This window comes from Panthera pardus, unplaced genomic scaffold, assembly GCF_024362965.1.
Source record: "Panthera pardus isolate Hobbes unplaced genomic scaffold, ASM2436296v1 HiC_scaffold_22, whole genome shotgun sequence".
In the NCBI taxonomy this organism is placed as follows: domain Eukaryota; kingdom Metazoa; phylum Chordata; class Mammalia; order Carnivora; family Felidae; genus Panthera; species Panthera pardus.
In genome coordinates, this window is record NW_026526788.1 from 70,705,017 (window position 1) to 70,718,586 (window position 13,570).

At 48.3% G+C, this 13,570-nt stretch overlaps 1 protein-coding gene across 30 annotated transcripts in view; it reads right to left on the bottom strand.

The window, feature by feature from the left end:
- ABLIM1 (actin binding LIM protein 1) overlaps positions 1-13,570 on the bottom strand; it is a 293,132-nt gene that overhangs the window by 88,748 nt on the left and 190,814 nt on the right. For all 30 annotated transcript variants that reach the window (XR_008424948.1, XR_008424944.1, XR_008424959.1 and 27 more), the window contains exons 5-6: positions 9,265-9,391; positions 7,504-7,597 (exon numbers count right to left, since the gene is read on the bottom strand). Coding sequence is in view for 4 of the 30 variants with exons in the window: in XM_053909940.1 (XP_053765915.1) it covers positions 7,504-7,597; positions 9,265-9,391 (221 nt within the window). In the remaining 26 variants the exon portion in view is untranslated. The remainder of the gene's footprint in view (positions 1-7,503; positions 7,598-9,264; positions 9,392-13,570) is intronic.

Sequence of the window (13,570 nt, forward strand, 5' to 3'; positions counted from 1 at the left end):
GATGTACCACATTTTCCTTAATTCATATACGAAATGAGGCCATTTTTATAAATGTATTGTTAAGTTTACGTTTATTGTTAAGTTTTAAATTCGGAAAGATGACTGGTGTCCCTATATTGGTCCTGCTTCCCAGGACCTTCTTGTCTATCTACTGAGCTCTGGAGAGTTCTAGGCTAGAGCTCTTTGAGGAGCTAACCTGAGACAGCTTCATCCATCTATACTATTCTCCAAGGGCCATGCCAGGTGCCCTCGGGGAGCCAATGGTTGATTAAAGAAGACAAGACACTATGAGGTACGACTGCATAGATGAGACCCTGGGACCCATGACTCCATAGACGAGACACTGGGAGCTATGACTGCACAGACGAGACACCGGGAGCTATGACTGCCCAGAAGTACCACAGACTCCATGACAGGGGTCGCTGACTTTCAGTGGCATTTTATACTGGTAAAAAAGTAAACCAAACAAACAGCAAATGTGTATCACCCTGAAAATAGGTATAACAGGGCTGCTAGTGAAACAGACTTTCTCCATTTCACCAGGAATGATAAATTTTGGTCATTCGGCATGTTATTTCGGGAAGCAAATTAATTACTTGTGTTCTGCAATGATTACTGCCAGGTGGTTCATGAAGCAGTGTGCGTGTGTTCCTGTCTTCTGAGAACCGCCAGACCTGGCTTTTCATCGTGGTCTGTTACTAATTAGCCCCCAAGTTGCTGGCACTCAGTAGCCTCATCTATAAATGAAGGTCAGTAGTAACTGCCTTGACCACTTTATAGGCCTGTTGTGAGAATTAAGTATTTATGAGATCATTTGCAAGTGTTAAAAATATTATGCAAGGGGTGCCTAGGTGGCTCAGTCGGTTAGGCTTCCGACTTCGGCTCAGGTCATGATCTCACGGTTCGTGGGTTTGAGCCCCGCGTCGGGCTCTGTGCTGACAGCTTGGAGCCTGGAGCCTGCAGCCTGCTTCACTTTCTGTGTCTCCCTCTGTCTCTCTGCCTCTCCCTCACTCGCACTCTGTCTCTCTCTCAAAAATAAAATTAACACTAAAATTTTTTTTTAATATTATGTAAAAGCAAGATACCGTGGTGTTTCACTGTCCCTCCGGGACATGGACCATCTCAACCAAAACTACTAAGATTCCCTGATTCTTTTCCTCTCCCTAATCCTCAAAAACATTTGGGTTCAGAGTTAAGTGGAACAAAGTACGAATTCCTTTGAGCACAGTGGGAATGAAAAGGGTGCGTTCAGTTTTCGGTGGTCGTGGGTTGCTGCACCTGCTTTGCATGTATATGACATACCCCGAGTAAGGAAGGGGGAGTTGGCATTTCAGCCTCTCTTTTGCAAGTTAGATCTCTGGTGGTTACAAACAGACCATCGATCATGCAAGTGCCATGGAATAACGGCGTTTCTTCTCACTAGAAACCAGGTTAGCCCAGAACAAGACCGACCCCCCTGCTTGTGGCTAACACAGCATAACACGCTTAGAATACCTGCACCAAAAGTTAAGAAGGGGCCGAGGGCCTTCAATTTATGACATGAATTCGTTTCACAGGAATATTATAAGCATTTGTCCCTGGGCTTTATGAAAAAGCAGTCAGAAAGTTAAACAAAAAAGCCACTTGTGTTTAATCCCTCTGAGAATCAAGAAAAAGGATTTGGCTGAATCATGTTGTGATTCCATTTCCTCCACTGCAGGAGATCAGCAGGAGGGGTCTAAAGCAAGTCTAAGTCCTGTCCTTTTGTGTGTCCATCGTTCCCAAGCTAACAGAAAAGACGGGAGAGCGTCACCCAGGAGGTAGAAGTGGAAGGGCAGTAAAGGGACAGAAGAGCCACTCAGGTCGCATGCGAGGGCCTCTCTCTTACAGTACAAGGGTCTCTGCAGTATGCAGGCTGCACCATCACGCGCTTGTCCCCAGAGGGCCCCAGTAGCACCGTAAAGACCACGCCACATAAAGACATGTGCCACCAGCCTTTCTGGAAAGAAAGACACCCAGGGCGGAGAATGGATTTCCCGGGTGTGTGACATGGGGAAGAAGGGAAAGGCAAAGGATAGGAGACCCGAGCAAGAAAAGCAGAGCTCCGCCCTCCTGCTGTAAGAATGCAGACAACACAACTTTGCTTTGTCCCCGAGAGAAGAGTTGCAAGAGGAAGGCTCCGGGGTGGGGTGGCTTGTGGTCTAGCAGGTGTCTGCTCGGGGAGGCACCATCTGCAGAGGGAGCCGAGCTCCCTGGGGATGCAAGCATTTGTCTTGAAAGGATCAGTGGAGTGCTGGGTAAACATGGAGCCCCTGGGGGGAGGGAATTGTGCAAGAGAGCTGAGAGAGTCAAGTTCACCCTTGGTTTGCTGATAGAACAGCCCAAGACCAAGGGGAGGGACATGGGACAAACCCTTTCCTTTACCTTCCACACTTCTGTCTCCAGTCTGACATTTACTTTTCTTTCTTTTCTTTCTTTCTTTTCTTTCTTTTTTCCCAGTGCTGCCTTCATTTTGGAACTATTTTGCTGCTGTTTTCTTTCTTTATGAAGATGGCAGGTAAAAACGTTCCCATACCCAGGAAAGGGATTTTGCTAGAGTCAGAGATCTCTGAGGGCCATTCGGCAAAGACGGAAGGAAATTTATACCAAAGGGAAGCCCGATGTCTACTGACATCTGTAACCTACATCCAAAGTCTCGTGTGGCTTCCTGTACCATTAGTCTGCTAAAGCACAAGCAGGGGAGAGGAGTGGTCAGGGGTGGGAAGTAAAAGGAGGAGGAAGGTTGCTTCAGAGGAGAGGTTAGAGGTACAGATGGAGCTAGCAGGCTATTGGCAGACTCGAGTATTTCACACTAATTTGATTCCGGACTTAATTAGGAGGCAGGTGGCAAACATCTTCAGGATGCTCCTGAATTTATAGGTTAATTAGCATAAGCTTTTAAAGATGTGCCATTTACAGCAAGACCTCTCAAAAGAGAGACTCTTGTTGCTGAAAACAAAATTGAAAGCCAGCTGATGATAAATAAAGCTACACTTTGCATGCTGCATGCCAGCTTCCAGGAAAATCTCTCCAGGAGAAAGAAACGCTAACTCTGACTCCTTAGACCGAAGACATGAGAATTACAGAACTTGGGTCCTAAGAGCCAGAGAAACTTGGAGTCAAGCAGTCCAGGCTTGGATTTACGTATACATTTTTAATGCTTGTCTTGGAAAACTGAGGCTCAAAGAAGTTGAGAGATTGGCCTGAGGTCCCACAGCTGGGAGTTCCAGAGCCAAGAGCAGATCCCTAATTCCCTATCACGTGGAGCCCTCTGCACTAAAACACACGAAGGCTCTCTACCCAGCCTGTCAAGCCAACGTGATCGGTGGGGTTTATGGCTATTAAATTAGAAATTAGTGACATAGCTGAGCCCGGACCTTCTCGATCATTCCCCAGTGACCTCGTTCCCTCTCAAAACTTCCTCGGGTGTCTGCCGACATCTCAGGCGAAACCACCCAGACAAGAGGCTGTACAGCACCTGATACTTCGCGACAGTCCCTGGAGGACACTTGTATAAGTTCCCAGCTTTACTGGAGTGGGTTCGAAGGGTGGCCCATAAAATCTCTGGAGCCTGTGAACGTTTGGGAAAAGGGTCTTTGCAGGTGTAATAATTAAACTAAGGATCTCGAGACAAGATCATCCTGGATTATCTGGGTGAGCCCTAAATCCAATGACAAGTGTCCTTCTAACAGCAAAGCAGAGGGAGGGGCGATACAGAGAGAAGACACAGAGGGCAGGTCATGTGAAGATAAAGGCAGGGATCAGGGTCACAATGCCACAGGCCACCACAAGCGGGAAGGGGCAAGGAAGAGCTCCCCGCGAGAGCCTGGAGGGAGCATGGCCCTGCCGCACCTCAATTTTGGACTTCTAGCCTCTAAGCACACTGGGAGAGAATAAGTTTCTGCGTTTTTAAGCCCTCGCTGTTGGAGATGTAGGAAACGAATGCATTTACAATCTTTATGAATAAAATCAATCAGAAAAAAAAAACATTAACAACAAAAATAAGGATCATGGATGGACAAGCGAAATGTGGTATATCCATATAACGGAATATCACTCAGAAAGGAAGGAAATTCTGGCACGTGCTACAACATGGATGAATCTTGAGGACACTGTGCAAAATAACATAAGCCAGTCACACACACAAAACCCCAAATACCATATGATTCCACCTGTACGACATGCCTAAAGTAGTCAAATTCACAGAGACAGAAAATAGGATGGTGGTGGTCAGGGCGCGAGGGGGAGAGGGGAGTTGAGATTTGGTGTTACATATGGGGTTTCAAGGCTACAAGATGCAAAGCATCGTGGAGGTGAGTGGCCATCATGGTTGCACAAAATTACGGATACATTTAATACTACTGAAATGTACACTTTAAAACGATTAACATGGTAAATTTCATGCTACGTGCATTTTACCGCATTTTTTAAAACTGAGGGGAAAGAATCCCAAAAGGCAAGGATCACAGCATTTACAAATTCACAGTCACCATGTTGCAACAATGGGGTCTGAGAACAAAGGCACAGGAGGAGGGCGGAGTGTTGAGACCCGTCCTGTTTTATATTGGTAACCAAGCCAAGCTGACTCAGAGGCCGTCCCATGTCAGGGTGCTACACGTGCTTTACATTTTTCTAGATCACACCCATCGGCGGTCAGTACGCCCACTGGGTGGGTCTTGATTCTGCTATGAAGCCAGCGCAAATGACTCCCAGAAGTCCCGAATCTGAAGGCACCGTGCGGAAAGCCTCCACGACTTGCACCTTCCAGAAGGCTCTCGCCGAAACCCGAGGCCAATCTGGCGAGAGCCTCCAGCAGCCACAGCCAACACCCGCTCCGGGGAGGAACTTGACTAAGCAGATGTTTCTTCAAAATGGCATGTTCCTGGATCGGGTTTATTTTACATATCCCTTCTCATAGCTGTTGAACTAAACCGGAGGTCATCGACAGCGCCCCCGCCCTGCCTACTGCCTGCTCAACTCTTTTTGGGGAACACAGTTGCATACGTGGACCGAGACAGCGGTTTCGATCCGCGCCTTCCGTAAACGTGGCTCAAATCTGGGGGCTATGCTCGGGATCCTCCCACCGCTTTCCCTACAGCTGCACATCCGCGAGATGGTTCTGATGTTTTATTATTGCTCTTTCGAAATGCAATTTCCCAATTGCTCCCAAGTCAACAGGTTTATTTCAGTCCTGCACAGATCACACTTGGGAACCCCTATGGAAATGCCGTGGGCCTCTCCCCCTGGGCTCCGGGGAGGGACAAGGGACATGTTCAGGGGGCAGGTGGGGAGCACACGCCCGCTGCACTTTGACTCTTGTGATCTGACCACCTGGACTTCATGCTGCACTTTGGTTAAGCCACGACCGACTTCCCCAATAGCTTTCCTGCGACGTACTTCACGGAGGGCCGAAAACTCAGCACCGACCACACTTGGGCTGACAATGAAAACTATTGGTGGAAAGGCCGCGGAAACTCCTCCTGAGCCCCCAACTATGTGGGAGAGTGGGCCCTCCTCTCAGGTCTCCCTGCCGCCAGTGCTCCCATTGCTTTGCGCCCTGAGTCCTACAGTCGTCTCCAAACTGGCCTCCCTGACTGCGGCATTTAGGACAGGTACAATGCTGTGCATTTACCGCCTCTGACTTGTTCCAGAACACCTCATACCTCCAGTTGGGTACCAACAAGCTACTCTTATTCCCCCCTCCCCCAACCCCAGGCAACCATTAATCTGCTTTCTGTCTCTATGGATTTACCTGTTCTGGGTATTTCATGTACATGCAAGCAAACCACGGGTAGCCTTTTGTGTCTGGCTTCCCTCACTTAGCATGACGTTTTCAAGGTTCATCCATGCTGTAGCAGGTATCATAACCCCTTCCGTTTCAAGGCTGAGTATTATTCCTTGTCTGTATATACTACGTGTTGTTGGTCCGTTCACCCGTGCGTGGACACTGGGTTGTTTCCACCTGCTGGCTGTTGTGAACAGAGCTGCTATGGGTGTGGTTTTACGTGCATCTGAGGACTCCCGCGCATTCTTTATACAGCGATGTAATCCAGTCGCTTTCAGCTCCAGCCATCAGGGCTTCAATGGCTTCCCAGCATTCTTAGGATAAGGCCCAAATTCCTGAATAGGACTCTGGAGGTCCTCTTGCTCTGACCCCTCCCCACTCCTCTAGCATCATCTCTCACACCTGCGCTCCTGCCCATCTGGCTTTTTGTTTCACCCTCTGCTGTGCCTGTCCTCGCCTCTGGGCCTCTAGGGAGGCTGTTCCCTCTCCCTAGAACACCCTTCCCCTGGGTAAGAGGCAAGTGCGTGTTAACAGTCACTTCCTTATCACCCGAATCCAATTAGCTACCCTGGGCCCTGGTGCAGAGCCAACGCCGGCCCCTCCGTGTTTCCTGGAAAGAAAGGCACCCCAGAGCTTGCTGTGGGATTAGGAAAACTAAGCTAGACCTTGCTGTGCAATCCCACGGAGGCTGCCCAGAGACACTTGGGGGCCTCTCAGATTTAGGTCTCGGAAACGCCCCGCTGGGGGGGTTTGAATGTGGTCATGTGGACTCGGTGGCCTGTGTCTGTCAAAGCTGCAGGACCAGTTGGTGGCCTTCCCAAGCTGCTAGGCGTCCTGACTTACCTCTGCCCAGGACACATTCTCCACCCCGAAATGTGTGATGGTATGAGGCAATCTTTTCTTTCGTATCAGAGCGGGTTAACACCCCACAGGCCTGTAAGAAGCCGGGGAGGGGGGGGCGGGCAGTGACTCCCTCTGCCTCTGAACTCCGGCCCCTGATTCCACAGCACGGGCTCCGCTCAGCCCAGAGGCGGCAGCTGGTGGGGCCGCTGCGGAGAAAGCAGGAAGCAGGTTCTGTGGCACAAGGCAGACACACCTGAACCCGCCAGACTCTGGTTCGGCCCGAGCCGCAGGGAGTTCTGGGTCACGCAGGATGTGGTTTTCTTAAGGGTGGGGAGGTGTAGGCCTTCACTTTCCACCCGCCCTTTCTTTTCCTCACTTCGATTCTGAGCCCTTGCCCCCCGAGTCCGTGCACTCTCACGTGCACACGCGCACAGTGCAAGAGCACGCCTGTATACGCACACACCCCCCCGGACAAGCCCACACACGTGTGCTCCCACACAGGCCCACACACTGACACACAGGCGGCTCGAACGCGCTCTTTGTTTCCCATTTTCTGACTCCTAAAACCAGTCTAATATACCTCTTCCTTCTACATAGTTCCTAATAGTCCCCTTATCTCTTTTGATAAATTGTCCCTCACTCCAATTTCCACATGAACAATTAGCAGCAACCGCCTGAAAGGCAATACACGTTAAATCGCGAAGAGATCGGTCAGCTCCCAGTACTTTCTTTCCTCCACGGGTAAAGATAAAAGAAAAAACAAAACAAAACAAAACGGTGGAAGAGCCTCTTTTGTGGTTCTGCCGACCTCTGAGGAAGACGATGGTAGCTTCGAAGGCATCCCGTGTGTCACTTACCTCCAGGACTTTCCCTGTGATAAACTGGTGACAGGCTTCACATTTCACCCCAAAGAGCCCCTGGTAGTCCTTTTCACAGTAGGGAGCGCCGTCCCTGCAACACAAGAGTTCAGGTCCTGAGAGGGCCGAGGGGCCCGGAAGATGCCAGGCCCACACTTCCCGGGGCCCTTTTCCACAGAAGGTGGTAGGGCGTGATGCTCTCCCGCCCAGCACTCACAGGCCGGGAGATCTGGTCAGGCGTGATCAAAGTGCACGAAGCCACACGACGCGGAGGGACGGCTGTGGTTCTCTGGGCTCCACAGAAAGAACGGCCAAACCGCCACATGATTACCACGGCTGCTTCCCTGTTGTCTCGGACCCAACGAGCAAAACACGGGCGCCATTCTCTTTCACCACCAGGCCAGATGGGCTTCAGACGTGGTGTCAGCGTGCACCCTCCCCCCACCACCTCCTGGAGCTCACAGGCCGGAGCCTGGGACGCCAAGTCCTCAGCCCTCAGGAGGCCCCAGGGGCACAGGGCCTTCTCACTCAGCCTCTCCAACCCTCCTTATTTATTTACCTCTGAGCACAGAAAAAATACTGTTTTCTATGTGTGCCCTTGAGTGGAAAAGTTCAGAAGCACCACGGTAGACATCTCAATGACCTACCCCCCGCACAGCCTTCTGCGTTCGCTTAACAGCTGGGCATTTTTCTCTTTCTTCTTACCCTGGCTGTGTGTCAGAATCATCTGTGAAGCTTTTTCCTTCTGATACAGGCGTTTCAGCTTCACCCAGGACTACAGAATTAGATTTCTAGGCGGTGGGGCCCCCGCTACTTTTTTGTTTGTTTTTTGTTTCACTGTATTCTTAAATTTTTTTGAAGAGCGGATATATATTTACCTGGTTGGAGAATATTTTTTAAGCATAGAAAGGTTTAGTGAGGAAAATAAATTTTCCCTCATTGCCTTCGGACCCCCCCCCCCCCCACTCATTCTTCCCTCCTTCAATCAAAAGGGAGCCACTGTAGGGGCGCCTGGGTGGCTCCTGTCAGTTGAGCGTCCCACTCTTGGTTTCGGTCAGGTCGCGATCTCGTGGTTTGTGGGATCGAGCCCCGTGTCGAGCTCCACGCTGACGGTGTGGAGCCTGCTTGGGATTCCTTCTCTCCCTCTGCCCCTCCCCCGCTGTCTCTCTCAAAATAAATTTTACAAACTTAAAAAAGAAAGGTAACCACTGTAACTCGTTTCTCCAAGCTACCTTATAAAAACAAAACAAAATAAAACTTCACTTTAGCTGTTACACCAGCACCTGACTCTAACACGAACCCGTTCCCTGGTGGGTTGGATTATGCATTGGTCCCAATGGGCTCAGTGCTTAGACCCTGTGTGTTTTGTTTTTTTTTTTAGGGCAGGGCGGGGTGGGGAGAGGTGTCAAATACATTCAAGACCAGAGGAGGAGCAAGGTCTACTAGTTCCAAATAGGAAAAGAAAAAAGGTTAGGGAAAGTAAAATTACTAAAGAATTGATTATAACATACAGTGTAACATTATGTCAGTTTTGTTCGTTAAATTAGGCAGTGACTGACATCTCATTAAATTCATTGTAGGCAAACTATAGGGACGGCAGAAGAATAAAATTCCTTTTATAAAACCAAAAACGTAGCACAGTGAAAGTTCCCATTGATTATGGGGTGTGAATGCCTTTATGTCCAATGGGGTGGGGTGGGGGTTCCCCTCCCCAGAGCAGGCCCCACTGGAAGGATCCCACAGCCTGTGCCCCGATCTTACTTGCTGATGTACTCCCCGGTGAGAACCTTCCCACAGGACTTGCATTTAAAGCACCCCAAGTGCCACTGCTTCTCCAGGGCCAGCAGCGCCTGCCCGTTCTTGATGTCCCTTCCACAGCCAGCACAATCTGGAAAAGAGCAGAAGCCAGCAGTGACTCCCACGTTTGTTCCGCTAAGTCCACGCACGCGGGCCAGCTCTGAAGCCCAGCCTGCGCCCGTCCCACACTCAACAGATATTTACCGAGGCACCACGTCCTTCCCCTCTTTCCTGCACCAAGTCCTTGCCATCCTCACATAGCACGGAACCTTCACGAACCTCAGTGGATCCACGGGGAGGGATGTCCTTCATCCGTTTATTTCCTTGGGGATTATGTAAATACCCTCTGAGCTCCAGCTGGCCCAGAGGATATTTAATTACGTTGTCTTGGCCGTGATTTTTCAGGAAGCTCTCACAGGCCTTTATTAATTGAGGGCACGTGTGAGAAGCTAAAGATCTCAGGCAGGATGCCTCACTTCACAATATATATGCGATTCCTGGAAAGGAGCCCATGAATTTCATTCTTGTAAATGGGCCTCTCGACTTCCTTATCATCCTAAACCAGACTTTGGAAGATTTGTGATCACCAGTTTAACAGCTCTGAATGCCCTAGCTTTAAATTCTCCATGGCAGGCTCCTGTGAAGCAGAGGAAGGAGAAAGTGTTTCTTTGTGGGAAAGGGCGTGGGCTCTGGAAGGAGCAAGGTCTGGTTCTGAATCCAGCTCAGCAACTTGCTGGCTGGCCAGCCACGTGACCGGGCCGGTTCTCCCCCTCTCTAAGCCTTGGTTTCCTCGGATGGAAGCCGGGATGCCACTAACACGTGTCTCAAGCCTCCAATGAGGATTCGATGAAATAATGGAGTTAACGCAGCGGCTGGCACATGGCAAGTGGCCCTATAAACGTTTCCCAGTCTTGTAATTGCCATTATTCTGATTATTAAATACTTCATTGTTAGAGAAGTTGAGCATTTAAAAGAACCCAGGAGAACGTCAACTAATGCAACCTTTTTGAAAAGCAACATAAACGTCCACAGACATTTAAAGTCAATGTATCTGAGCAAATGAAACGGCGCATTGCTGGGAGACTGGCCAGCACGTCCCCCAGCTGATTGTAGGAAACACCCATGGAATGAAGCGATGCCCAGACAAGGCCACTCGGGCACACAAAACGATGAAACACCCCCCTCTTCCGACCACACGTGTGACTGCTGCTCCTTTGCTGGTGACACTCCTGACCCTACTTTAACTCTCCCTCCTCCCAGAAAAACTTAAGAGATGCCCACTGACCTGCCTCGGCATCTTGCCGGTACACGGCCCAGAACTGCTCCTGCGGCCCCGACTCCTCCCTGCTACCACTCAGCAAGAGCTCGCACCCTATGACAGTCCTCCGGGGATGGCTCGCCATTCCCCTGTGTTCTCCCTTGGAGCAGTTTCACTTAACTGGGCTTCTCCTCCTCCTGGTCCTCGTCCTCCTCCTCCTCTCCTCTCCTCTCCTCCTTTATCTTTGTGACTACAGGCGTGTTTCTGGTGATCTTGGCCAGTGGGTATTAACACACCTTTGGATCCGGCAAGTTCATGTCTAATACTTCAGTCTACAAATACGCTTGCAAATGAGCGTGCGTGCGTGTGTGTCTGGCGTGTATGTTTTCCCTGAAGAAAATAAACGTATTCCCTGCGGCACTTTTATAACAACAAAACCGAAAATAGCCTATATGGACGTTAATGACGAACTGGTGAAATTAATTATAGTACAGTCCGTAATGGAACACTATATCCTATTGAAAAGAATGAGGTTGATGTGTGTCTGACATGGAAACGTGTCCAAAACAGACGAAGTTGAAAAAGGCAACCTGTGGAACAGTATGCGTAACAGAAGCTCCTTTATAAAAAATTAGCAAACTGTACGTGTTTGTACACATGCCTGTATATGAAATAAAACATTTCTTGGAAAAAAAAAAGAAATTCCTAACATAGTTCCTTCTGTGGAGAAGGACTTTTTTACTTCACATCCTCTGTGTTGTTTGAATTATTATTTTTGTTACCCTGAGAATGTAAAAAAGAAAAAAAAAGTTAAGCAAATATTTATAAAGTTAAAAACATAATTGCTATACAAGTTCTAAATATTGCAGATTAGAATTTCTGTAAGTATAGCCCATTATTAGCTGAATGTGTATTATATGATCACAAAGGATTATTATTATTATTTTTTAAAGCAGGAGGAGTTTATAGGTTTCCCGGAAACTCCTGGTAGTTTACTGCAAGGATAAAAATGGAAGGCCATGATATTTGTCCATAAATACAATTTTTAAAGGTTAGGAGCACAGGATGAGTTTAAGATGAATTGACAGTTTTTAATCCAAGTTGAACTGAATTTTTCATTCCTCTGGTTAGATACGTCCACTAGGTGGCAGTAAAGATTTAAAGTACCAAGGAAGCTGCTGCTTGGTAGATTTTTTTTTTTTAATTCAGAAAATAAATTTTAGAGATGGCTTTCAATTCTACAAACTGAAGACAGTTGGGCTCAGGGGGGGTTGGTGGAGCCATATGGGGTCTCCTCTTGCGCAGCGCTGAGATCTTGGGAGACGGGAGGCCTGGAATGGTAAGAGTCCAGGCTTTGGAGTTGGCATCGACGTTAACTCGACGTTAAGTTGGGAAAGTGACAGTCTCTGAACACTCCCTTCTTCATCTGTGAAATGCTGGCCCTCTTCCTAGGTTGTAATGAGGACAAAGACCCTGCACTGGGATGTGCTTTGCACGACACTTGGAACCCTCGGTTCCTGTTAGCTTCTCAACGTGGCTCCACCTTTCCTTGGTAGGAGCGGAGCTGGGACTAGAAACCATGTTTCTGGGTTCTAAGTCTTGTTCTCTGTGCAAACGCATTAATGCCTAGATGTCTCGGAGCTCTGAAAGCAGATGAGACACAATTCGAGAGCAACAGCGACATCTCTGATCATTCTGCGTGGAGGGCTTTGGATGAACCAGGCACCATGTGAGGGCTACGGAGACCTGGTACCATTTATTATTCAATCAATTTAGTCCAAGTACCTTGCAGTCTGGAAGCCTCTGACCTCACAGGTGGTGTCCCATACCTCTCAGATCCTCTGTGCCCTGCAGTGTCCCATGGAAGGCAGATGTTCTGGAACTGATTTTGATAATGGTCTGTAGAAAAGCATTCACCGAATGCCGAATGCCTAGAGCCAGGCAGCTGGTAAAGCTGGGCTGGAAACAGAGGCTGGGGATGAGCCTCCTTCATCCCAAACCTTAAGTCATAAATCAAGCAAATCAAAGACCACCTTCTAGAAAGCAGAATACTGGTTCATATCATCTGGTTCAAAGGATTCTGGTACATGTCACAGAGGCTACCCATTCATTCCTCTCTGGGCAAAACCATAAACTCTCCACTTAAGCCTGATGTCACACATGGCCTGATGGGCAAAGTGGGAAAGATGCAGGGACAAAATGATTCGTGCTGGACTGTTCCCTTCTCCCATGCTCATCCCAACTAAGCTCTTTTATAAAGAACAAAATGTCCTACTCTGTATCTTCATGTTTTTCAGCTGTTGAGAAAATTGTTTCCACATCACTGAAGCAGCTGCCGATAAATATAGAAAGCTGGTGATTGGCGCTGGAATTATAGCCAAAGTCAGAAATAGGTGAATGTGAAGCAGCATCAAGGAATTCAAATCCTCTAGCAACTCGCCAATATCCCAGCAAAAGCAACTAATGACCAAACGTGGCAATAGAAAAAAAAAAAACCAACTGTAAATATTCTGCCCCAAGCCTTTCATTTTTGGCAATAAGAGCCAAGAGAAGAGCAAGAATTTGGCTACTTATGTCCATGTTAAACTAACATCCAACTACACACCTCGTTCCATATTTGTATCATTTTGTTCAAAGGCAATAAACATCCTTGAGAACAGGGGTCCTGTCTCTATTTTTTTTTTTTTTTTTTTTGGCATAGGGTCATGGACACCTGGGCTTCAAAAGTTTTGAAGTCGGAGAAGGTGACAAATGGCTCTCAGAAAATAAACTTGCATTCCCAAGCTGAAAAAGATGTCATCACTTGGGCAGCACTTAAGGTCCTATCAGATTGGGTACCTCTGATCTCCTTGAGAACTACTTCTGTCTTCTCAAGAATTCCTCACTTGGGAAAAGTAAGGGCCCCAAAGACGTCTTACTCTGTGAAGATGCCTCTCTGGAGATGACGGTTGAGGACACGGAGGTCTAGGAAAGAAAACCATGTGGTAACGAAATCCCCACCCCCACCTTCCT